The sequence below is a fragment of the Amphibalanus amphitrite genome, unplaced genomic scaffold (genome assembly GCF_019059575.1).
Source record: "Amphibalanus amphitrite isolate SeventyFive unplaced genomic scaffold, NRLGWU_Aamphi_draft 000718F_arrow, whole genome shotgun sequence".
Classification (NCBI taxonomy): Eukaryota; Metazoa; Arthropoda; class Thecostraca; order Balanomorpha; family Balanidae; genus Amphibalanus; species Amphibalanus amphitrite.
The window spans coordinates 65924-90976 of record NW_024882212.1 but is presented as its reverse complement, the minus strand read 5'-3'; the positions used below and the strand labels follow the sequence as shown (position 1 = coordinate 90976).

Here is a 25053-nt window from a genome sequence, read left to right as displayed (position 1 = left end):
CGCAGCTCCTTTCGCTCTCTGATGAGACTGAGACTGAGCCAGCCAGAGCCAGAGTCGAGACTGAGCCAGCTGAGTCTTGACAGACCGGACAACACACAAGGCGCCAAAAACGAAGCAACATGATTGGTCGACACATCGAACCGTCTGTCACAGCGACTGTGCTTGGACCACGGCCATCCCGCAATAGTGACAAGACAAGGCATTATCCTGAACACGCGCAGAATCACGCCCAAAGTCAATCGACACACCAAGAAACGTAAAAACATGCAACGGAACGAGAACTAATTTATTGAAATTAATACACAACCCAACACTAGTCAGAAACGCAGCGATACCATTCAGCGTCCTTGGACATGAAAAGAAAATCATCTAAATACGCCAAACACCTGACGTTAAATCTCGACTCTACAAGTTCACTGAAAGCATCTGTTAGGTACTGCATCTCCGAAGGAGATGCAGTACCTAACTGCATCTCCTTCAGTACCTAATAATGCAGTACCTAATAATGGTACTGCATCTCTACCTAATAATGCAGGAGATGCAGTACCTAATAGGGCCCATTGGTAACAGAGAAAGGGTATAAGCACGTTTTACCATCATACAAAACACCAAAAGGACGTGTGGAACGTGCGCGAGAAATGTGATGAAATCCATCTTTTAAATCAATCTTGATACCGGTATAAACCCCAAAACGATAACTCTAACGCATCCCCAATAGACGGCAAAGAGCACGGCCGGCACGGCAAGAGGGGCGTAAGCACTGACAAATCGTATACCAGTCTGGCCACAGTCGCACTTTTTGGCACAGTAGCAGGCCAACTAAACAGCGACTCGCTCGCGACCGGTGCCGACGGCGATGAAGATTCGTCGTCACCAGCGTCCTCCCCAGGCGCGCTGCCGACGGGGCACGCCGCCACCGGCCCGCCAGCATCACCGTCGACCGATGATGTCTTCAAAGAAGAGCCGTTCCCCTCAGTGGCGGCAGCAGAAGAGACCGCAGGCGGCGGGGACCCGGAGCAGGGCACAGAGACGTTGCCCCCCGCCGCGCCTCAAACGCCGACCTAAGCCGGACGTCTCGGCGAGCCGGGCCCGCGGCGCGCGGCGGAGCGCGCAGGCTGGACGGCCAGGCGGGGCGCGGGCGTCGCCAGCTCCGCCGTCGGGTGAGCTCCGGAAATGATGATGGAGAATGATGGAAGGATGATGTCATGGAGCCGCGGATGCTGCTCCATGGCAGAAATCACCTCTGCAGCTGCGCCGTGCGGATGTTGGTGGCGAACGCCCCCTGGGCTCTGAGTCAGCTGGCTGGTGGCTTGCGCGCTCTGTGGGAGAGCAGGACAAGGTGTAAAATGCTGCTACGGGACACGTAAGCAGATGTAATACCTCTGCTCGAGCTACCACATGCAGATAAGACTAAAGTCTGTTCCATTTCAAGCCTGCAGCCGAAGTACCATGCTGTAAACAACACATGCTTTATGTGTGCATAGCTCCTACATTAACCCTCGCCCTGGCAGGACATTTTTCATAACACGGCCTGGCAGGGGGGGTGATGCGACCCCCCTCGCGATTGGCTCCTATGGCACCTAGAAACACCAAATTTGGTAGGTAGGTGGGCCCCCTGGAGTTCTCGCCCCTGCGCAAATTTGGTTGCTCTAGGTCAATATTTAGGGGGGTTTTGGGGGGTATAAATGTAAAAATTTTGCTGCAGTATGCTCGAGGCACGTCCATGGTCAAAATAATAGATAAAGCCCAATTTGAATAATTCTAGCAGAAAGACACCAGAATCACCCCTCAAGCAAAAAAGAAAAGGTTGTCATAAATAGGTTGCCAGTTCTCACCTGCTTCCACTCCACCGCCGTTTACCAGCTCGCAGCTGATGTCCATGCGGTGTTGACACCAGCGGCGCAGGTGACGTCGCCGACCTCTCCGGCACTGGCAGAGTCGACGCCACGGCCGTCGCTGGATGGTCCAGTGCCGCGGATGGTCCAGCTGGTGACGGCGTCACGGCCGTCGCTGGATGGTCCAGGGCCGCGGATGGTCCAGCTGGTGACGGCGTCAGGGGTTCCGCGGAACTCGCAGGTGACGTCGCCGTCGTCTCCGGCACTGGCAAAGTTGTTATACAATTAATATTAAGAGGTGCAGCATGACAGCTTTCAGCATGTCTGAAAAACGTGGCTGCCACGTTTTTCAGACTGAGTCAGGTCAACGGTCGCTGAATGGTGATTGACAAATACTAATTTTTTATAACTATTTATAATTATAAGCATTCATATTTAAATTATTTATTCCTAGTTTGGTCATAGCCCTGCTCACTTCAACTGTTTATTGGTCGATCAATATTTGGATTTGCGCCTAGTAGTTTCCCAGTCTGCAAAGCATTGCAATTTTGACAAAAGCTTGTCGGTGCAGGCTTGTTCAGCTGGTGCTGATCTGATGCGGCGTGGTGCGGATTTGGCTGGTAGGGTGCAGATCTAGTGTAGCCCAGTGTCCCAAGATTTGGGTGGAAAGTGAAATCCTTGTGAAATTGAATAGTCCACTCGGTCCACTCTCACCTTTAATTTTCCAGGACAAGTTGCCCTCCCAACTTTAACAACTAAGATCATCCGCATGTACATTTGCTGGCTGGCTTGTACCTACATTCAAATTCCATTAAATCATCGCAGCTCCCACATCCTGTAACATTCACATAGAAAATGGTGATCATGTTTTCATTCTTCTTTGTATCTTTCTGACTGGCAATTTTCCACTTTCAGTCCTCTTTGTAGTGAGGAATTTTACCCTCGAACACCCAAGCCAAAATATCCCTAATTTTGGGACACTGGTGTAGCACATTGCAGATTTGCTTGTTGATGGACATGACAGACCAGACAAGATATATGAGGAAAATTGAAAAACATTGCTGAAGCTGAAGCCATACTTTGCAGCCGTGCGCAGCCATGCTGCAAAGTATCGCTCGCATGTCGACGAAGGGCACTAGCCCAAGTTCACAATCCGCACCAACCCTTCAAAACCGGAAAATCCACCCCAATGTGGGCTGAGGGTAAAAGATCCGCACAGAACCCAAAAATGACCAGCAGTTGCACACTCATTGAAACCCAGGGGACACTGAATTACACATAAAAGCTCCAGCAATGTTTTTCGATTTGCCTCATCAATATCGTCTTGTCCGTCAAGTCCATCGCCAAGCCAAATCTGCACTGTGATCCACTAAATCCGCACACCAAGCGAAATCCGCACCACGCCGCAACAGCTGAACAAGCCCGCACCGACCAGATCTGGTCGAAATTGCCATACCTTGCAGACTGGCAGTTTCCAGCATGGGTAGTTTCCCCAAGTCAATTGTATAAATTTAAGTTTTGGCATGCTCATCCTCAATTGCATGATTAGGTATTCACTATGCCAGCATTTGTATTTATAACTTCAAGTTCAAAAAAGAGATAATCGATCTTTTTCCAAAACTAAGTGCACACCCGTTACTTGTTACTTGAGAGATTCCGGCACCGTTGTATATCAACTTACCACGATGAAAACCATTAAATATTAGCGCACAGAGACCGTAGAAATGAGGATGAAACCACTTTCAGCATCGCCTATGAATTAGCAATACATTTGACACGTGCCCCGAAAAAGTCTTCAATTTTATCGCGTCGTGTTTGAAACAGAGGTGGAAACATGCAGAACATGGTAGCAAACCAAAAATCCTTTACCACTTACCTTTGTCATAGGGTCTGCTCCCTTCACTAGTGTTGAAGAGATCGGACCTCAGGTCTTCCCTTTACCACTTCCCTTCAAGTAAAAAAAAGCATTGTCTTCTACCACAAATTTGCTAATTAACAATTTATCGCCTTTGAATTGAATATGTGTGAATAAGAAAAGATAAATGAAACCCTTTTGACGAGTTTTTCCTTAAAATTTGTATAAAATGCTCTTAATTAAAATCGACAAAGTTTTTCCTTTCCCTGAAATCCTTCACAATGCTAAGAGATCGGCCTTTCTTCATGCTAGTATACTAGGAAACCTTCAACATTAATTTGCTAAATGTACGTCTTTGCTGTTGAAATTAATATTGGTATTACGAAATTTGTCACAACATTCAAGAAAAATAACAATGAATCTCTATGATGCCAAAATGTAATGAAAAGTGTCATACATGCTATCGTAGTGATGAGCATTTTCACCGGCGAAAAAGATGGCATCAAATGGAACTTTGGGAGGCGATTGCGCGTTACAGGGTGAGGATAACGGAAAATGGACTGGACATCTGTGGTGAGGGCGGGCACCTCTTACGAAAACCGGTAAGTGAAAAAAAGGTGACAGTCTACCTTTAAGTATGCCGGTAATTTGGCGGTGTTTTTGCTTGGGGCGTGGTAGCATGCCGGTATCCCAGAAAATTTTTGTGGGGCGGGGCGGTGCCGGTAGCAGCACATAGGGAAAACTTTGTAACTCTAATCTGGAAGAAACGTGCTCTTCAGTGAGCCACACATCTCTGAATATCGAAACAAAATAAGCGATTACAAAAACGAAAATACTTGCTATGATTTAACACAAATTCACTGAAATTCACAAGCAAAAATTTGTAATCCTCGGTAGAAAGGAAAACACATTTCATGCTACCATTCTCGGTAGAATGGAACATGGTATCCGGCTTTGAGTCGATGATGTGAAAGTAAATCAATAATATGACGTCATTATCAGATAATTTGTCCTATTGAAGTGCATTTACCATTAGTTGTTTATTATAAATTCAATATGCATTGAAAAATATCATATTTTTTCGAAAATTATTCAATTGTTAAGCAAACTGACTGTATTTATTATTTTAGACGTCATTTTGTGTCTCCCCTGATTCTCATCCGGGGGCCATCTTTCCTTAGGTGACATTTATGACGCTTTCGCCGCATTTCATCATCTTTTGGTAATCAGTTTATTTGGATAGGCTATCGGCATTATGTAGCATTTATTGTATTTGATATTTCGGCACGGATATTTTTGGGGGGGAAGGGGTGGAAGGGGATGATTTATGATAGGAGGTTCTAGGTAAGACTCTTGTGCTACTTGGCACACCTTGATATTTGCAATTTTCTTCAGCCTCTTCTGTTAACTTTCAAGTGAGGCAAATCTATTTTTGGATTTCCTTCTTTACTGCTTTGGTGTCTAGTGCTTCCCACAGGTCAATGATTGTACCTACATCATATTCATAACTGTGTTATCTTATGATGGGCTTACTGACAACACTGTCACCTATTGGCTATTGCCATTCGTAAACACATTTTCAAATTTAGAGTTAAAAGTTGGCAAAGTATATGTAGGTATATATTTGACTCAGAACTACCTGCTACATGCAATTATGTTTATGTTCATCTTGCACTATAATTATTAATGATGTATGAACCACATATCCCCTGCCAATTTTGATGACATGTTTTGCAATTTGCATTTTGATAATGGAAATGAGTTTGAACTTTAACTTATTTAAGAAATTTGTTATTTTCAACTAGTTTTCCGAATATGTCCGAAGTGTTTGTCACTTGTCCGTCCGATTTCCGAATCGGAATTCGGAAATTTTCGGAATTCCAAAATTTTCGGTTCCGATTGACACCTCTAGTTGGTGCAGATTCATGCGTTCTATCAAGGCGTTCGGGTAGCCTTATATCAGTGTGTATAATTACTTTTGAATTCGATTGTCTACTTGAACTGTATGACATTAGCTGTCCTGATATTTATTTTTGGTAAGAGGCACACCAAAAATAAATCTCAGGACGATTTACTAATGAATCTGTTCACATTAGACTGCACTTCTACCAACTACCACCTTAAATTTTTGCAGTGAGCACCAAGCATTACGTTTGTTTGACATTGAAATAAAACACTGCAGGATGAAAATTATCTTCACATTTTATTGTTCTCCTTGGAAACGCTGTTAGCTGCAAATGAGTATCCGACGGCTGACGTCTGAAGAATGAAATGTGTGGGTAGACTGTTCCGCAATGCACACGTGTATGGCGGAACACGGCGAAAACGTAAAGCGGCAATATGCTTTCGGCACTGGTGGAACAATGAATTAATCTGCATGGGTAGTGTTTTGAATGGTGCAAAATGTAACTAACGATCAAAATGCAGCGACTGGGATTTAAGTGAAACCATATTTCATTCATACGGCTTAAAGTGCATGTTTCAATGTAAGTACGTTGTCCAGCAGTTAACTGTTTCACCAATGAAAGCGGTAGTTTCTTTCCGCTGTGGCCTGTGGAACTTACCTCCTGGCGCCTGGAGAAACATGAGTCCTCCCTCGCCGGTGGCCAGTCGTCGGCCGACCTCCTCGAACACGGCGCGCTGGTCGGGGGTCAGCAGCGGCACGTGCTCAGCCACCAGCTCCCGGTGCCGTGCTGCCGGGTCTGGCTGGTCCGGTGCGGCCTCGTCCTCCGGCGGCTCCTCAGCCGGTGCCTCCGGTGGTTGCGGCAGGCCGACGGTCGCCAGCGTGTGGCCACCGATGCGGAGGACATGTCCTCCGATCAGACGGAGCGCTTCGGTGTAGACGGGGTCATTTAGGCCGTCTCCGTCCTCGCCGTCGTCGCCGTCCTCGCCGTCGTCGCCGCCGTCGCCGCCGTCGCCGCCGCCGTCCATCCGCCGTCCATGTCTCTGAAGCCGCCGTCGCACGTCCTCAGACATGGCGGCCCGGTAGGTGCGCCACAGCAGCCGCAGGTCGCAGGTGGCGCGGCCCTCGATGGCGATGAGGGCGAACAGGCGCCGCAGCTGCCGGGGGAAGCAGATGACGGCCGCCTCCGCCATGGCCCGGTGCCAGTGCTGGCCGTCTTCCAGCAGGCCCAGCGCCGAGCAGGCCTCCTGAAAGGTGGCGCAAAGGCGGCCGTCCACTGTCCGTAGATCCGCGTAGGACCGTGGCCCAGGCACCTGGTGAAGCAGCACGCGCATGAAGAAGGCCTCTCCAGCGCGCGGGCTCACGCTGAACACGCGACCAATGGCCTGAGCGACAAAGATGCCGGCTGCCTCTGGGTGAGGTGCACCTCGTCGCCGCCGCCGCCAGCTGCGCGTCGGCTGCTGCCAGGTGAAGTAGCGCGGCACCTGGTGGTACAGCAGAGTGGCCGCGAACTCATCTTCAGCACAGAGCTTGAAGAAGCTGGTTAGCTTGGTGTCCGCCCCGCGCTGCACCACCTCGTCCAGCCTGTCGCCGGCGGCGAAGCGCAGCGGCTGGTCCTCGCCGCCCAGATGCACCGGCAGCTGCTCCACCGTCGGCGCGTGGTCGTGGACCGGGTAGGCCAGCAGACGCCAGGCCGCCTCCATGGCGCTGAGGTAGCGACTCCGCTGGTAGGTGGCGATCTCGTCCACCACTTCCTCCCCATCCGCAACCCTGAACATCACCTGATCGGCGCCCTTAGTGACATATTTGATCACATATTTTATGCACGTGAAGGCGTGAGTTATTATTTCGACATTCACGTGGCAGTCCAGGGCGCGGCTGAGGAGGGGGTTATAGGGGACGACCCAGCGGTTGTCAATGACAACCTGGCGGCCCTGCCTGTCGAGCACGACGGTGCGTCCACCGTCCGCTGGGCTCCGGCGGCGGTACTGGGGGTACCCATTGTCGGTCACCGCGGTGACAGCGGCGAACGACTTGGGGTACCGTTTGCTGCACACGCCGTCCGTCATGCAGGAGGCTGCCGGCCGGTGGGCGCCGCACGGGCCGTGCACCATCTTGATGGTCACGGTGGCGTGCAGCTCTGGCTCCGCCACCGGGTCGGGGATCTCGGCCGACACGAACTGGTCGATTGTGTCCGGCCGCGGCTTATCTTCGGGGTCGAGCCAGAGAATAATGTGCGCGTGTGGCAGGCCGCGCTTCTGCCACTCGATGGCGCACACGTAGGCTCGGACGTGTCCAAACACTGCCCCCTGCTGCAGCAGATGGATGAGGCCGCGGATCTTCTGGCGGAACACCTGGGAGACGATCTCCGGGTGGTCTGGAGACCGCTGCCCAGGGTAGAGACGGTGGAGGGTCTCTGTTACTTCCGGCCAGAGCGGGTTGCAGGTGGCGGTGATGAACAGGTCGCCGCCGCCGAACTCGCGCACGTACGCCAGCGCGTCGTTCAACTTTTCCACCATGTAGCGTTTGCCGCCGGTGAACGACGCCGGCAGCACGATACGTCCGACGGCGGCTCCCTGGACGTCGCCGGCGTGGATGGCGTCCGTCAGGCCGCGCACTGTGTCGGCCCGGAGAGCGTCCTGGTTGTGGCGCAGATAGCAGAGCCGGTCCGACTCCACCTTGGCGAAGGCGTCGACCAACAGCTGCTGGAAGAGCATGTAGCCCCTGGAGATGAGGTTGAAGTGGCCGGGCCGGTACCGCAGGTGAAAGGCGTAGTACTGCCCGGCCGTGACGCCGAGCTGGCGCTTCATCTCCAGGGACCAGCCGTCGGTGCCGTGCGGATGGAGCAGCACGTAGTGGAGCGGATCGTAGCTGCGGTGGTTTTCGCTGATCCGCTCCAGGTGGCCGTCGCGACGGTGCAGGACGATATCCCGCTGCCCGTGCGGTTCCTCGGGCAGCAAGAGCGCGACCTCGCCGGTCTCGGGCAGATTGAAGCGCCGCTCGTGTTCGTTGGCCGGCCGCCGCCTAGCGCTAAACACGATCTTGATGTCGTTCTGCTCGGGCGGCAGCAGCTCCATCGCCGAGCGCAGGCCGAGGACGTACACGTTGGTGGCGTGTAACATCTCCTGGAGCTGCTGCAGCACGGCCGGCTCCAGGTCGACAAAGACGTTCCGCCGCGCCTCCAACGCCTGGTCGTAAAAGTACACCTGCATGTACTGAGGAGGCTGGTCGCCCTCAGCCGGGAGCAGGCTACCGATCCGGTGGCAGACGTTGCCGTGGACCGTGAAGGTCGGGTTCCATCCCGGCTGACGGACCTGCTCGCAGCCCATGCTGGCCAGCTGGAAGGCGCGGTTGTAGGCCCTGATGTTGTGGGTGAAGTGCCGATGGTATGGCGAGTCGGGAGACAGGAGCTGGCACAGAGCTGGCGGAGGCGGCGGATGAAATGGCAGAGCCACCTTGCCGGCGTGGCAGCAGGCGCCGGGCGACTCCTGCCGCCAGCGGAGCGCACCGCAGTGGGCACAGATGACGTCCATCTGGCCCAGCTGCAGCCGAGGTGGTGCCACGTAGACCTCGCGGCTGTAGTGCAGAGCCAGCTTGTGCGGCGCGCGCCGACGCAGCTCTTCTCGTTGAAGACGCTGCCGCTCGGCGTCCGCTGCCAGCAGTGCAGCGCGGTCCTCCCGCTGTCTGGCGGCGGCATGTCGTGCAGCATCTTCAGCCAGGCGCTGCTGGCGTTCCGGAGTCGGCTCCCGGTCCCGAGCGGCGGCATGTCGTGCAGCGTCTTCAGCCAGGCGCTGCTGGCGGTCCGGAGTAGTCTCTCGAGCTCGGGCGGCAGCTTGGCGAGCAGCATTTTCTTGGAGGCGCTCCTGACGCTCTCCCTCGGTCTCCAAAGCTCGGGCAGCTCGTTTCCTCGCAGCGTCTCCAGAATAATCACGGGGGGGGGGGGGTTCCTGGATGGAGTGTGGACTTCACTGCCGTCCTGAAAAGAAGAAAAACGAAAAGGTTGTTCATATGAACAGAATCGGCAATTAAAGTCATCACATATATACACTGGGTTACTTTGTTGTTTGGTTGAAACTGGGAGCATCGCCCCCTGAACCAATGAAGTAAAAATCAAAATTCCAAATCCGTCTTTGGCAGCGTGATGTTAACTGGTTAAGGGTTGGGGAGAAGGTTGTCGCCTTTTTCGATTATTAAAAAAAAAAAAATGGGTGCAGAGGGTACCTGATATTGCTCTTTTCATATGTTACTAACCAACTTTGACAAATATTAATCAACGCCGTAGCTTTTTGTATGAAAAGTTCGTACATTGCAATTGTACACAAACCTAACAAACATTTTGTACTTTTACTTACAGTTACACGTTAATTAACCCTCGCCGGCACAAGGGGGTTGATGCAAGAGGGTTGATGCAACCCCCCGAAGGTTGTTGGCGAATAACTCGCGTAAAAAGCGGCCGATCGCGACGAAATTTTCAGTACCCTCGCATTCATCAATTTTACACCTTCCCTGAAAATTTCATGATCCTGTCCCAAATGAACTTTGATTGTGAGACTCTCGATCATACTACAAGTAGTTACCGAGATATTGCAACAATTACAAAACTGACACCTCTTCGTTTTGCACGTGGCACGTGTATAAGGGGTCACCCACATGCATCGGGAATAGTCCAATACTTGGTAGAAGGAATGAAGCTACCCTACAAAAATTACCGCATGTAAATCGGTCAAGTGGTTGCTGAGATATAAGCCTCGCAAAAGCGTCCGCACGGCCGGCCGGCCGGCCGGCCGCTCATACTCAGAAATTTCCGTTAATCTAAGGAAAGACTACGCTCGCTTCGCTCGCTCCGTAATAAGATCCTGTAAGTTTCATCTCCCTATGAAAGCTCTGCACTGAGGGTGTTGCGAAGTTGGAACATTTTAGGAGTGTGCACACAATCCTAAAATGTTGAGGACAGTTTAGGACAGTTTCACACAGTTCATTTTAGGACTGCTCATTTATGACGTCATAGATCAGTGACCTGACTTGACTTAAAAATGCGGTTGACGTAAAAAAATCCGACTTATCAAATCCCGACTAAAAAAATCGACTTATAATCCGGTTTATCAAATCCCGACCATGTTTTTACCTGGCCATTAAAGGGACCCTCCCACCTTCAAAAAAGTTAATGAATTGGCATAAAAGTGATGTAGCGTGAATCACAAAGAGCGAAAATGAACATCTACCAAATTTTACCGGAAAATATTCACCCGTTTTCGAGATATAAGACTTTTATTTTTGTTTACTTTTTGGGAAATTCGCTGTTTCTATGACGTCACATAAAGGTTTTCTTTACGTCGGCATTTGGAAGCAATAGTTTGGTATCAAAGTGCGACAAATATTGCGCGAATGATGCGTTTATCTTATCAAGGTCAATATATGATGGCCAATGATTCCAGGACAATTCTTATGGCATTTCTTCGTATCGCAATTCTTCGTCTGCAAATCTTCGTCAGGGCATTTATTCGTACCTATCGCATTACTTTGTCTCGCACCAGGGTATATGAAAATCGGCTCGCATTTCTTCTTCAACGCAAATATATGCAAGAGTAAGCATTGAGGGACAAATAAATGCACCGACGAAGATTTGTAGACGAAGAAATGCGGACGAAAAATTGTGCTACGAAGAAATGTCATGCGAGGATTCGTTCGGGTACCATGACATTTATGTGATTTCAAAGTCAAGGTTCACAGCTGATCTGCTAAATCAAGCCAAGAATCCAAACTATCAAAAAACTATAAATATTTGTTTGTCTGTCACAGAGGTCTCAAGCAATATAAGGTTGACATGTTGAATCAAAAATCTACTGCCACAACTCACATCTCCTGCCTTAGTTTATCATTGTTGTTTTAACTTGTTTTCAAGAGAAACAGAAGCCAGTATCTGATATCACTTCAGATGATTGTTTCAAGATCTGAGTTCAAATGGAAATAAAAGCAAGATCAAGATGAAACAGGGATTATTGCTGTTAAAGTAGTTTGGCCATGATACAACAAGCACATAAATCATTAGCCAAATCAAATACTGGCTGGTTTGTCAAGATGTTTGTTGTCTGTCGTCTGTCGAGCTGCTATGAACACTGAACGCTCTCACTCTTACTTTAAAGAGAGTAGTTTAAGTTGAATGGTAGTGAGCTGTAATTAGACAAAGCAGCTATTCAGTGCTCACATCAAGCCAGGCTAGGGAATGGCATCAACTGTGGTGGGAGGAAGCAGGTTCGGCAGCCCTATGTTGTAAACTTCTGTTATGTCTTGTGTTTGATCAACTGATGTTTTCTGCTCTGTTTTGTGCAGTGATAGTAGCAGGTAACTGCATGCTTGTCAAATTATGTGAATAAACGAATTCATAACATTGCATTTTTCTCTCCATGCAAGGAACAAGTAAGATGTTGTAGAAAATGTAATAGAGGGCTGCATTGCTGATTTTGCACTTTATCAGAGCTTTATTTAGAATTGCTTTCCTGAAAGCTACACACAGGCCACAGTGCTGAAATTCACAATGTCATAGCTTTTGGCAGAAAAAAGAAAAGACTTACATAGGTAAAATTGGCTGAAAGTATGGCAGAGCAGGTCTTGATGCGTATGCCCATCCGTGTGCTTGCCGAAGCCGAACTGACTGCAACACATTTAACTCTGACCCACCATGGTGGCTGGCATATCCTGAACTTTCACCACTCTAAACAAGACAACTTTCAGCCCTCAGCATTGTATTAAAACACTGTACAAAACACTCAAAATTTGTTTCAGTGCCATCCACGGACAACATCAGTCGCCATTCACCAGGCCAGTAAAAACAGAATAGATAATAGCTTCAAACCCATGTAGTCAGAGTTACTAGGTCTGCACCTCAAAACAAAATCCAGGTGACATTCACCACGCCAGTAAAAAACAGGTACTTAGGTAACGTAACAGCTTCAAATCTGGTAACGTGTTGGTCGGACTTTACACTACCATATTTACATGGAATAATATGATACTAAACAATAGTGCAACCATTCTGGACAACAATAGTGTATGATAAAATTAATTTAGAATACTCTGGCAGCATGATTTACGAGCACAGGCAGGTGTTACCTACCAGCCTTCTCAATGCTCGTAAAACCAACATTGTAGTTTTGATTTTACCTTACATGATAACACTTGGCTGCAATGGCACATTTAATTTAATACTGTGAAAAGACCAGTTATAACCACTTCACAAGCACAATTGCACCTCATGCCGACATCCTTTTCCAAAGACAGTCAGCAGCGTCTTTCGTCAAAACTGGAAGATAAATCCCCTTTCAACTGTTAACATCAAAAATATTTCTTCATGGTGTGACTGTGATCTCCATATGGAAACCTTGCAGGAAAAGAATTAATGTCAATTGTCAGCTCTTCAAATTTCTTTGGACTTTAACTTGCAGTACCATACCTATCCAGTTTGCTTTGATATTTTGTTTTTTATTCCATGTTGAAGTTGAACACCAAGCTCCAGATATAGCAGGCAGCTTGATCATCTTCGGCCTTGGTATAATATCAGTCCAAGTTCCAGTGGTGGGTATCTTCTAATATTCAAATTAAAATGAAAAGCAATAGGCTTTCTCAGCGCCGACGACGGATTTCACGTTGATAAAAAAGGGAGCTCAAGGTCAGCAAAACTCGGGTTCAAGGAATGGCGGGCGTTGAAATGACTGCTGACGTCATCAAAAAACCGCTAATGGTTAAGAGATAGGGACTAAGCTGGTCCCACCCTGCAAGTAAAGGGAAGAAATTTCTTGAACACCATAAAGCTGCGGGGGTTGCGACCAGGAAAAATGATGGTTTCTGAGCCTGGCCGCAAACTTGGCTATCTCAACTCAAAACTAATGTTAAGGTGGGATGGTCCCTTTAATGTTCTAACCTTACAGGTGATTGTTTGAACGCGGAAGATGCTGAATCTTGGTTAACCCCATACTTATCGTATGATAAAGAACGTCAGTGTTAGAAAGTTAATTAACAATTTTATTTAGGATAGTTTAATTCAAGTGGGTATAATCCGACTTGACAATTTACTAGGAGGGTTTTGCAGCGCTATTAGTTCGGCATTTAATTAAAAATCATTGCTAACTTCGATCCGGATATCGTTATTCAATGCTGGCCTTTGCGTCCTCAGAAAGTCGTTTATAGTCATGAAGGCTTGCATTGACCCATACTTTCCATTTTTCAGCACTATTATTCGCCGTAGTTGACCAGGTGTTTTCTTCATCTCTCCCCTGAATCCTTGGCTTAGACCTGGCGTATCACCCGTGCATCGCAAGACGCACCTACCACACACAAGTTCATGATCCCCACGAACCCACATCAGCGTCCGTTCGCTTGGTGTGTGACCCCTTGACCTTTGGCCGCGACAACTGCCAGCTTGCTGGAGCACCCCTCCCTACACGCGCTGCCCCGCCCGCTCCCCTCCCTCCCCCCCCCCCCCGGGGTCGTGTCACGAAGGTTCGGGCTTACGCTACTACCGGCCGCTGCGCAGCTGTCACCTAGCGCCTGGGAATGTGTGGTCTGGAGCGGATTCAGCCAACTACGGCTCGCGACACCAGCGCCACGTAGTGGCGACGGTACATTCTTTTTAGACACACTGTACCTACTACGCGATGTGCGGACACACAGACAGACGGATTCTGTTCGAATAGTAAGTTAGATTGCATATATGTAATGATTCTACTCTATTACGATTGAGCTAGCGAAGCGTATTCCTGTAACGTTTTTAACCCGCGCCCCGTAGGGGGGGGGGGGGCCGAAACGGCCCCCCCTGTCCTTTTCGGTCGATATCTCCTAAACGGCTGGAGATATCGCCACCAAACTTTCAGGACCCCTCCGGGCATCAATTTTACACATTGTGACCAAAAATTTTACCAGAGGCTATGATAGGTTGGCCACAAATGACGTCAGAGTGACGTCATGTTCTGTCATTTTCGACCGAAAAAAGACCTTCGCGAGAAGACCTGTCAGGACTACAGCTTTGAAGATACAGAAAAATGATCGAAACATAAAAGGTGTAGAATTGACAGGGCTACAAAACTGCTATCTCGAATTTTTGAAATTTTTGAGTTTTGACCCCCAAAAATAAAAAAAGCATTTTTTTGGATATATTCGCCAAAAAATCCAAAAAGTTTTTTGAGTTTCGAAAAAACCGGAATATATGTGATAGTGCCTACCGTCTTCTATCTACATACCAAATTTCAGATCGATACCTCGTTTTTTGGCCAAGTTATAGCGAAAAAACTGTTCAAAAATGATGACGTCAAATTTTCAAACTCAATTTTTGGCAATTCTAGAACTCGTAGAGCAAAACGAAGACCACCATTTGACTCCCCGTGACGAGCTGCATCGAATCGATACCCATTTTATGCAAAAATATCAACTTTGAAATTTGACCTAATTTGACCTGACCTTGACCTGACCTTCACCAAAACGTGACCTAGGCTGGCCCCAAAGGCTGCCTAACCCACATAATCGCATTTGTCATGTAAAATGGACCATAAAACATGTATCACACGACACATTCATATTGTGACCCCCGGTGACCTGACCTCGCTGTGACCTGACCTGGTATCAGTGACCTCAGATAGCAAAGTATGTGTTTGAAGAACAATGTACCATCGATGGTTTTCAATAAATTACCAATTTACTCGCTTTCACAGCACATTTCTTGAATTGCCTGTGAACGGTGAAAATCTGACCTTTGACCTGACCTGTGACGTCATCGGTTTGACCTAGGTCAATGAAATTTGGTCACAAGTTAGTTCCCGGGTGGGGCTATCGAACGCCGTTTGAATTTTGAAAATCGGCCGGTAACTTTCCGAGATCTTAGGGGCGGGGGCGAAACGGCCCCCCCTACGGGTGGTAGGGTCCGCCGGTAGCCCTACGGGGCGCGGGTTAATAGGCTTGTAAGTCAGCAACCGCTGGGCTGATTGACCTGCGTTACTCTTTGTTGCGTAATCCTATCCCTTCCATCTCGTTATTGACTACAACTGATGTATCTTGGCGAGTTATTGACTACAACTGATGTATCATGGTGAGCGTCGTGACACGTGCGACGTGAAGGGCCAAGAGCGTTCGTTATTCTGCTGTAGTAGCGATTTTGGGTTGCTCATATATCTTGAACCCTGAACTGCCACGCCGATTGCGCTCAAATTTGGTACACTGTTTGGGACTGGTTGATAGGGATGTGTTTTTTTTTATAGCGCGCATGTGTTTTTTTATAGCGCGGAGAAAAAGTAGGGATTGTTAGGGTTAAGCAGGCAGTCACCGATGTTAGATCCCTCTCTGGGTCCTTTCATAGGAGGTCACGGTCCTGACCCGAGATAGCTGAGCTGTGTCGCAGCCCTGACCTCAGACAGCTGAGCTGTGCACGCCGTCGGCTCGGCCGTCAGTCGCCACAGCCGCTGACGCCAGTGTCCAAACAGCTCCATGTTTGGATGGTTTTCAAAGGGGATAGACGTATTTACAACTGTTGCGCGATTTATTGCTTTTTGCCGTAACGAGCTGATGGGCCATCTTAAAAGTTACATGTGCTTAAACCTATTTTACCTTAAGGTATTTTAACGTAGAATCTTTCCGTGGTAGTTTGGGATGTCGGTATCAACAGGTTTAAGAAATATTGGGGTCTAAAAATTCTATTTTTTTCAACAAAAATATAAAAATTGGGCCTCGCTGACCTCAATTCCACCCTTGATTTTTCATTCCAAGTCTCGCGCCTCAGCGGCTGAATAACTCGCGGAAGAAGGCACAAGAAGCGGTTAATCCCGTTCAAATTAGGAATCATGGAAACTGACAGCGAATCTGACAGTTCAGTAGAAGGCTACGATCCCAGACAAAGTGCGTGGCTAATAGCCGGCAAATCCAAAAGGAAACAAAAGAGCAAAACTGATAGCCGTCTAGTGAACGAGCTCGACATGGAACCAAAACAAAGTAATGGCAATGCAAACAGTGCCAATGATATGGCGAATAGTGAGAAAAGTCAAGAAGATGCCTCATTTGAAAAGGCATGCAACAAATGCAATCAAATGGTAACAAAAACAGCAGTAGGACTGAACTGTGACATCTGTCTTAATGCCTTCCATTCGAAGTGCATCAACTTGTGCAGTGAGGCTCACTCTGCAATCAACAAGCTAAATCTCTTCTGGATTTGTCCTCAATGCGAATCAATGAAAAGTGATTTTCAGCTCATAGTTGCCCAGGGGAAAACAAAGGCGGAAAAAAAAGGACGACTGAACTGAAGGATGCCTTGACGGAAATCGAGAGATCTGTAGAAAGTTTAGCTTCGGCAATCATCTCTCAACGGCCACTTATCATCGAAGGTTTCACAAGCGTGCATCAAGCGCTGAGCAAGTCAAAGGGCGACAGCACAACTATGGAAGGTGTCGAGGAACGCGTCAAAGAGGTCATCCAAAGGGAGAACGTTCTGTATTCCGATATAGTAAAGAAGCTTGATGGGAAGGTGACAAAGATCGAAGATAGACAAACCTCACCAACAGCAGAGCAACAGGTCAAATCAGCGATGATGGAGTGCATGCAGCAGGAAAAACGTAGGAAAAATATCATAATATATGGAGTCCCTGAATCTGATGGACATTTGTCTCATGAGGAGAAAGACGCGGTTGAGCTGTCAAAAGTTGAAGAAATTTCAGCGAAGATTCTTACACAAAAAAATCAACATAACGCGAGCATTCAGAGTAGGCAAAACCAAAGAAGGGAAGCACAAACCACTCGTGGTGGAACTTGGAGTGGAAAAGGAGAAGTGGGATATTCTCAAAGCTGCCCCAAAGCTCCGCTTGGCTGGGGAAGCGTACAAGTCTATATACATCGCTCCCGACCTAACGCTCAATGAGCAGAACAAGATGCGAGCTCTCAGGGCTGAGCTTCAGCAACGCAAAGCCCGCGGGGAAGGCGTTATCATAACCAAAGGGAGGATAGCGCCAAGAAAGCCTCAAAACGCTCAGAGCAAGTATACAGCAAGACAGCAAGTCTGACTAGGCGACCAAGCAAGTCGAGCGAGTCATCCATCAGCAGAGGTAGAAAAGAGACTACAGAAAGATACCAGTGAACATCATAAAATATGTATCTTGACCACCAACGTCAACGGCCTTTGCTCTAATAGTAAGCAGAGTGAGTTAAGCATAGTGCTAAACGCTCATGAGGTGGATATCGCTGTCATAACGGAAACCCACCTAAATGACACAATACATGAAAGACGGATCCGACAGCGCGGCTACAGCACCTTGCGCCACGACCGAAACTTCGCGGACGTGAACAAATGCAAAGGGGGAGGCATTATTATCTATTTGAAGCATGGCCTTTCATACATAGAACCAAATGTGCAAGTCCCGAAACAATTAGAAGTGTGCTGGTGCGTCATCAATCCGAGTCAACCGGAAACTGTTATTGTGGCTGCTGTATACCTGCCACCTAATTCGTGCTCTGCGATAAGGCAGTTGCTAATGAGCCATCTTATCACAACCGTAGATCTCCTCCGATCAACACGACCCAGATCGAAAACGATTTTGCTGGGCGACTTTAACAAGATGTTTGACTCGAAGTCGTTGTCCTTGCAGTTTGGTATTCGGCATGTGGTAACTCAGCCGACAAGAGGAGCAGCGATACTTGACCAAATATTCAGTGACATTAACAGCACCTCTCCACCTTTCACTATAGCACCGCTTGGCACCGCTGACCACAATACTGTCCTCTGGTCTGCCTCCGTTCAGCAGAAAACGATTAACCAGATGCGGGCAGTGAGGCCACTGACAGACTCAGCTATTCGTGAGTTTGGTAGGTGGATCTGCTCCCAAACCTGGGAGGACGTAGTCGGCACAAGAGACCTCAATACGGCTGCCGAGGTTCTGCAGACTAAACTTCGAGAAGCATACGAAAATTTCTTCCCAGAAACTATATACCGTTGCAAGAGTAGGGAACCGCCCTGGATGACGAAGCGCATTAAACACCTGATCACAGTAAGAAACCGTGCACAAAGTCGCCGTCAAATGGACAGGCTACAACGATTAAAGGGACCATCCCACCTTAACATTAGTTTTGAGTTGAGATAGCCAAGTTTGCGGCCAGGCTCAGAAACCACCATTTATCCTGGTCGCAACCCCCGCAGCTTTATGGTGTTCAAGAAATTTCTTCCCTTTACTTGCAGGGTGGGACCAGCTTAGTCCCTATCTCTTAACCATTAGCGGTTTTTTGATGACGTCAGCAGTCATTTCAACGCCCGCCATTCCTTGAACCCGAGTTTTGCTGACCTTGAGCTCCCTTTTTTATCAACGTGAAATCCGTCGTCGGCGCTGAGAAAGCCTATTGCTTTTCATTTTAATTTGAATATTAGAAGATACCCACCACTGGAACTTGGACTGATATTATACCAAGGCCGAAGATGATCAAGCTGCCTGCTATATCTGGAGCTTGGTGTTCAACTTCAACATGGAATAAATAACAAAATATCAAAGCAAACTGGATAGGTATGGTACTGCAAGTTAAAGTCCAAAGAAATTTGAAGAGCTGACAATTGACATTAATTCTTTTCCTGCAAGGTTTCCTTATGGAGATCACAGTCACACCATGAAGAAATATTTTTGATGTTAACAGTTGAAAGGGGATTTATCTTCCAGTTTTGACGAAAGACGCTGCTGACTGTCTTTGGAAAAGGATGTCGGCATGAGGTGCAATTGTGCTTGTGAAGTGGTTATAACTGGTCTTTTCACAGTATTAACCCGCGCCCTGGTGTGGGTCTGAGCCACCTTCGCCCTGGTGGGGGGGGGGGCCAAAATGACCCCCCCCCGTCTAACTCGAAAACGAAGAGGGCTAGGAAGACGCGGAAAAAAGCAAACGAAAGCCCATAACAAGTACGTTCGAAAGTATTTCGGTCATTTTTTCGCTAAGGTCAATATTGAGGTCGCTAGAGGTCATCATAGGTCAAATTTCAGTGTTTTCGGTGTTGCCGGACATATTCCGCTGTAGCTCGGAAACTAGAAGAGCTAGAGAGCCGCGGAAAAAAGCAATCGATAGCTCTTTTCAAGCTCTTTCGCCAAGGTTCGTCAGATTTGACCTCAGCTCAACGGTTTGGCCTACAGAGGTCATGCAAGGTCAACTTGGCAAATTTCGTTGAAAATGTTTTTAACTATAGCATGCATTCACGAGAAAATAGAGAAACGATTCATGCACCATCGTGCTTGGCTCGTCGAGACGCGTCGAATGATATATAGTTTGACCTCGAAAGGTCATTTTGAAAATTTGACCTCAGGTCAAGGTCATGACCTTACCGAAATAGGTCATGCTGCATATCATTCGATCCGCATTGACGAGACAAACACGATAAACGTCGAACGGAGTCTCTATCTCTATTCAATAACAAGTAAGTGCAGAAAAACCGCTGGTGACCTCTGGTGACCAGGGAGATGACCTAGCGTGACCTCAGCGAGGTCACAAGCAAATGGTTTCACATGGGCTGTGATTTGCTGACCCAAGACACTTCAATAACGAAATATAGGAACAATCACGCCCGATTTAGCTGAAAAACAACTACTTTTCGATTCTCCCATTGACTTATAATGGGGAGCAGCGATGACCTGACCTGACCTTAGGTCACATTTATAAAAAATCCGAGATAGCCATTTTGTAGAGCTGGGTGACATCTTCAAGTACTGTAAATTTTACATCGATCGGATAAAAGCTGTGCCTTTGAGAGAGCTTTGAACTTTTTTAGAGGTGGTGTCAGTTTTGGTGACCTTGTGACCTGACCTGACCTGACCCGAACCCCCAAAAAAAGGACATGATGTAAAAATGTTGAATAAACAGCTATACAAAGTTTCAGGGCGCTAACTCAAGTGGTTTCTGAGTTATCGCTGAAAAACCACAGGGGGGGGCCAAAATGGCCCCCCCCCACCAGGGCGAAGGTTAAATTAAATGTGCCATTGCAGCCAAGTGTGTTATCATGTAAGGTAAAATCAAAACTACAATGTTGGTTTTACGAGCATTGAGAAGGCTGGTAGGTAACACCTGCTTGTGCTCGTAAATCATGCTGGCAGAGTATTCTAAATTAATTTTATCATACACTTTTGTTGTCCAGAATGGTTGCACTATTGTTTGGTATCATATTATTCCATGTAAATATGGTAGTGTAAAGTCCGACCAACATGTTACCAGATTTGAAGCTGTTACGTTACCTAAGTACCTGTTTTTTACTGGCGTGGTGAATGTCACCTGGATTTTGTTTTGAGGTGCAGACCTAGTAACTCTGACTACATGGGTTTGAAGCTATTATCTATTCTGTTTTTACTGGCCTGGTGAATGGCGACTGATGTTGTCCGTGGATGGCACTGAAACAAATTTTGAGTGTTTTGTACAGTGTTTTAATACAATGCTGAGGGCTGAAAGTTGTCTTGTTTAGAGTGGTGAAAGTTCAGGATATGCCAGCCACCATGGTGGGTCATAGTTAAATGTGTTGCAGTCAGTTCGGCTTCGGCAAGCACACGGATGGGCATACGCATCAAGACCTGCTCTGCCATACTTTCAGCCAATTTTACCTAGGTAAGTCTTTTCTTTTTTTCTGCCAAAAGCTATGACATTGTGAATTTCAGCACTGTGGCCTGTGTGTAGCTTTCAGGAAGGCAATTCTAAATAAAGCTCTGATAAAGTGCAAAATCAGCAATGCAGCCCTCTATTACATTTTCTACAACATCTTACTTGTTCCTTGCATGGAGAGAAAAATGCAATGTTATGAATTCGTTTATTCACATAATTTGACAAGCATGCAGTTACCTGCTACTATCACTGCACAAAACAGAGCAGAAAACATCAGTTGATCAAACACAAGACATAACAGAAGTTTACAACATAGGGCTGCCGAACCTGCTTCCTCCCACCACAGTTGATGCCATTTCCTAGCCTGGCTTGATGTGAGCACTGAATAGCTGCTTTGTCTAATTACAGCTCACTACCATTCAACTTAAACTACTCTCTTTAAAGTAAGAGTGAGAGCGTTCAGTGTTCATAGCAGCTCGACAGACGACAGACAACAAACATCTTGACAAACCAACCAGTATTTGATTTGGCTAATGATTTATGTGCTTGTTGTATCATGGCCAAACTACTTTAACAGCAATAATCCCTGTTTCATCTTGATCTTGCTTTTATTTCCATTTGAACTCAGATCTTGAAACAATCATCTGAAGTGATATCAGATACTGGCTTCTGTTTCTCTTGAAAGCAAGTTAAAACAACAATGATAAACTAAGGCAGGAGATGTGAGTTGTGGCAGTAGATTTTTGATTCAACATATGTCAACCTTATATTGCTTGAGACCTCTGTGACAGACAAACAAATATTTATAGTTTTTTGATAGTTTGGATTCTTGGCTTGATTTAGCAGATCAGCTGTGAACCTTGACTTTGAAATCACATAAATGTCATGGTACCCGAACGAATCCTCGCATGACATTTCTTCGTAGCACAATTTTTCGTCCGCATTTCTTCGTCTACAAATCTTCGTCGGTGCATTTATTTGTCCCTCAATGCTTACTCTTGCATATATTTGCGTTGAAGAAGAAATGCGAGCCGATTTTCATATACCCTGGTGCGAGACAAAGTAATGCGATAGGTACGAATAAATGCCCTGACGAAGATTTGCAGACGAAGAATTGCGATACGAAGAAATGCCATAAGAATTGTCCTGGAATCCTTTATTGGCCATCATATATTGACCTTGATAAGATAAACGCATCATTCGCGCAATATATGTCGCACTTTGATACCAAACTATTGCTTCCAAATGCCGACGTAAAGAAAACCTTTATGTGACGTCATAGAAACAGCGGATTTCCCAAAAAGTAAACAAAAATAAAAGTCTTATATCTCGAAAACGGGTGAATATTTTCCGGTAAAATTTGGTAGATGTTCATTTTAGCTCTTTGTGATTCACGCTACATCACTTTTATGCCAATTCATTAACTTTTTTGAAGGTGGGAGGGTCCCTTTAAGAGAAAAGGTTGGCCTAGAAATTCGCGCCGCGAAAAACCACTGGTTGAAGCGGCAAATGACGAAGATACTCGGAGACGGCAATAAATCATGGTACAGTCAAATCAAAATATTGACAAACAGACAACCTTCTCGGTGGAATTTTGAGTCAAACAACGCTGAAAATGACGTTTTCACAGCCGAACTGGTGAACAATTACTTTGTGGATATCACAACCACCTATGAACCACTCTGCACTGACCAACTACCAGCCTTCTTACCTGCTGAGGACACCCCCTTTGAGATAATGCCCTGGCAAGTGGTACACAAGCTGACACATTTAAAACAGAACATGGCTGTACCAACGGACGACATTCCCGTACGCCTGATGGAGGAATTTAGCGTTGAGCTAGCCATACCACTGTCTCACATCTACAACGAGTCACTTAAGCGAGGTGAATTCCCCTCGCCGTGGAAGCGTGCGATGGTGATTCCCATACCCAAGAAAACTTCACCAGAGTCGCCGGCTGACCTACGGCCTATCAGCCTCACACCGACTTTCGGCAAGGTGATGGAGCAGTTCATGGTACCTCTCATGACTGCAGACATCAGAAAACAAGTGGATAAAAGGCAGTACGGAAATGTAAAGGGAATGTCAACTGCAAACTACTTAATAACGTTCATGCACAGCCTTCTGTCCGAGCTGGAAACGTCCGACAAACTCTTTTCTGCAGTTATGTACGATTTTAAGAAAGGGTTTGACCTCATTGATCATACAGTGCTCATGCACAAACACTGGCGGATCCAGACTTGCGTTTTGGGGGGGGGCCAACTCGTGCAAGGAGCCAAACCTAGGGTACCCCCAAATCCTGTTTTCTCATCGGATTTAGGCCACTTATTTTTCGTCACAGCCCTGAAACGATAATTTTTTTTAACTAAAAAAAAATAGAGAAATGGTAGCCCACTCAACCCGTGCCTTAATATTACTTTGAAAACACTTCAAATTGCTTTTGTCGACCACCGCTCCGGGTCGGTGCTTGGCGCAGCCTTCGCGGGCTGGGAGGTGTCGGTTGAACCTCTCTGCCGTTCGGCCCCTGATCAAGCTAGAGCTCGCGGAAAAAACGAGTGTGTTGCCTGTCAGTGACGAGAGGAAGCCGATGATACCCGATTTTAAGGTCCTTGGTCATTGGTTGACCTTCCAGGGCGGTGGTTCACGGTCGCGCTGCCAGCCGCTGCCAGCGCATTCCGCGAGTTAAGGTCAACCTTCGGTAGTGTTGTAGGTATAGGCTAGTTGATGTCTCCATGGAAACCAAAAGTGCCAACAGCGCTGGCAGCGTGCCGTGAAACACCGCCCAGGTCAGGTCACAGACCCAAAAGACGGGAAAATCAGGGCCTGTCAGAACCTCCTAAAGTAAGGCTGTAATAGATTTTTTTGTGCTGATCACGAATTTCATGTTAGTTTGGATCATAGATGATGTCTTCATGCCTTTAGGCCATGTCGGGGCAGGCCAGGTCAGGTCAACCAGGTCAACCAGTACTTATGGGCGTCCGTGTAGCAGGTGTCCGACTACCACTGGCAGCTACGTAACATGATACGAAGGCATCAAAACTACTTCGTAAATGTTCAAATGGTTGCTAAATGCTAAATTCAAAATCAGCTAAACGAAACTATCCTAGAAACATGTTAAACTCGGAAAAGTGCACCGAGGTCATCAAAGGTCAATGACCTGACTTGACCCTAAGGTGACATTGACACCTACCACAATGGTTGGGACCAACATCATTTCACATGTTTGAGCGTTTTAAACCACGAAAAGACTGTAAACGAGCGGATAATGTGAGCCGACATACGCGGAATCGCGATTCCGGCCAAACATGGCCTCAAACATGGCCAAACATATGGTGCGTTCGGAGAGGCACATTCCACGTGGAATCCGTGGAATACTCCATGCGCGCGGAACATTCCCGGAGATTGGCCGTTCAGAGAGATACGCCTCCGAACACGGCACGGGGAATATTCCAGGGGACGGTGAATATTCCATGCTCTCCGAACGCACGGATAGTCTCGAGAAATAGGCCACAGGTCAAAGGTCACTTGGGTCAGGGTCATGAAATTTTCAGACTTTGTCAACATGAGGGTGCTAAAGTTTCGTCGCGATCGGATTCATGATAACTTACACGATAACTTCACGCGTCGATCGAGAGGTAAAGTATGCAATAAGAACTTCTTGGGTGAAGACGAGACCAACACTCAAGCTCACATATTTTTAATGATACGGTAGTTTCTACCTACTACGCTACTTTCTCACATTAATATTTCTTAAGTGTTTTTGGGGGCCAAAATACATGTTGCCCCCTTTCAGGCTTGGGGGCATGACCCCATGGCCCCCCTGGATCCGCTAGGCCGAAACTAACTAGGCCGTTTTCAAACGGTCTGATATTTCAGGT

General features: G+C 47.2%; 1 protein-coding gene and 1 long non-coding RNA gene across 4 annotated transcripts in view; both read right to left on the bottom strand.

The window, feature by feature from the left end:
• LOC122365139 overlaps positions 1-23202 on the bottom strand; it is a 30727-nt gene extending 7525 nt beyond the window's left edge. The window contains exons 1-2 of the mRNA XM_043336112.1: positions 23164-23202; positions 6255-9540 (exon numbers count right to left, since the gene is read on the bottom strand). Of these exons, the coding sequence (XP_043192047.1) occupies positions 6255-9540; positions 23164-23202 (3325 nt within the window). The remainder of the gene's footprint in view (positions 1-6254; positions 9541-23163) is intronic.
• LOC122365138 lies at positions 269-4414 on the bottom strand. 3 transcript variants are annotated; one of them, XR_006253686.1, is made up of 3 exons: positions 3712-3726; positions 1836-2100; positions 269-1319 (listed from the first exon to the last, which is right to left on the bottom strand). It is a non-coding gene; the product is annotated as an uncharacterized LOC122365138 (long non-coding RNA). The 3 variants fall into 3 exon arrangements; XR_006253685.1 differs by lacking the exon at positions 3712-3726 and adding an exon at positions 3517-3531; XR_006253684.1 differs by having other exon boundaries at positions 1836-4414.
• Positions 23203-25053: the final 1851 nt, after the last annotated feature.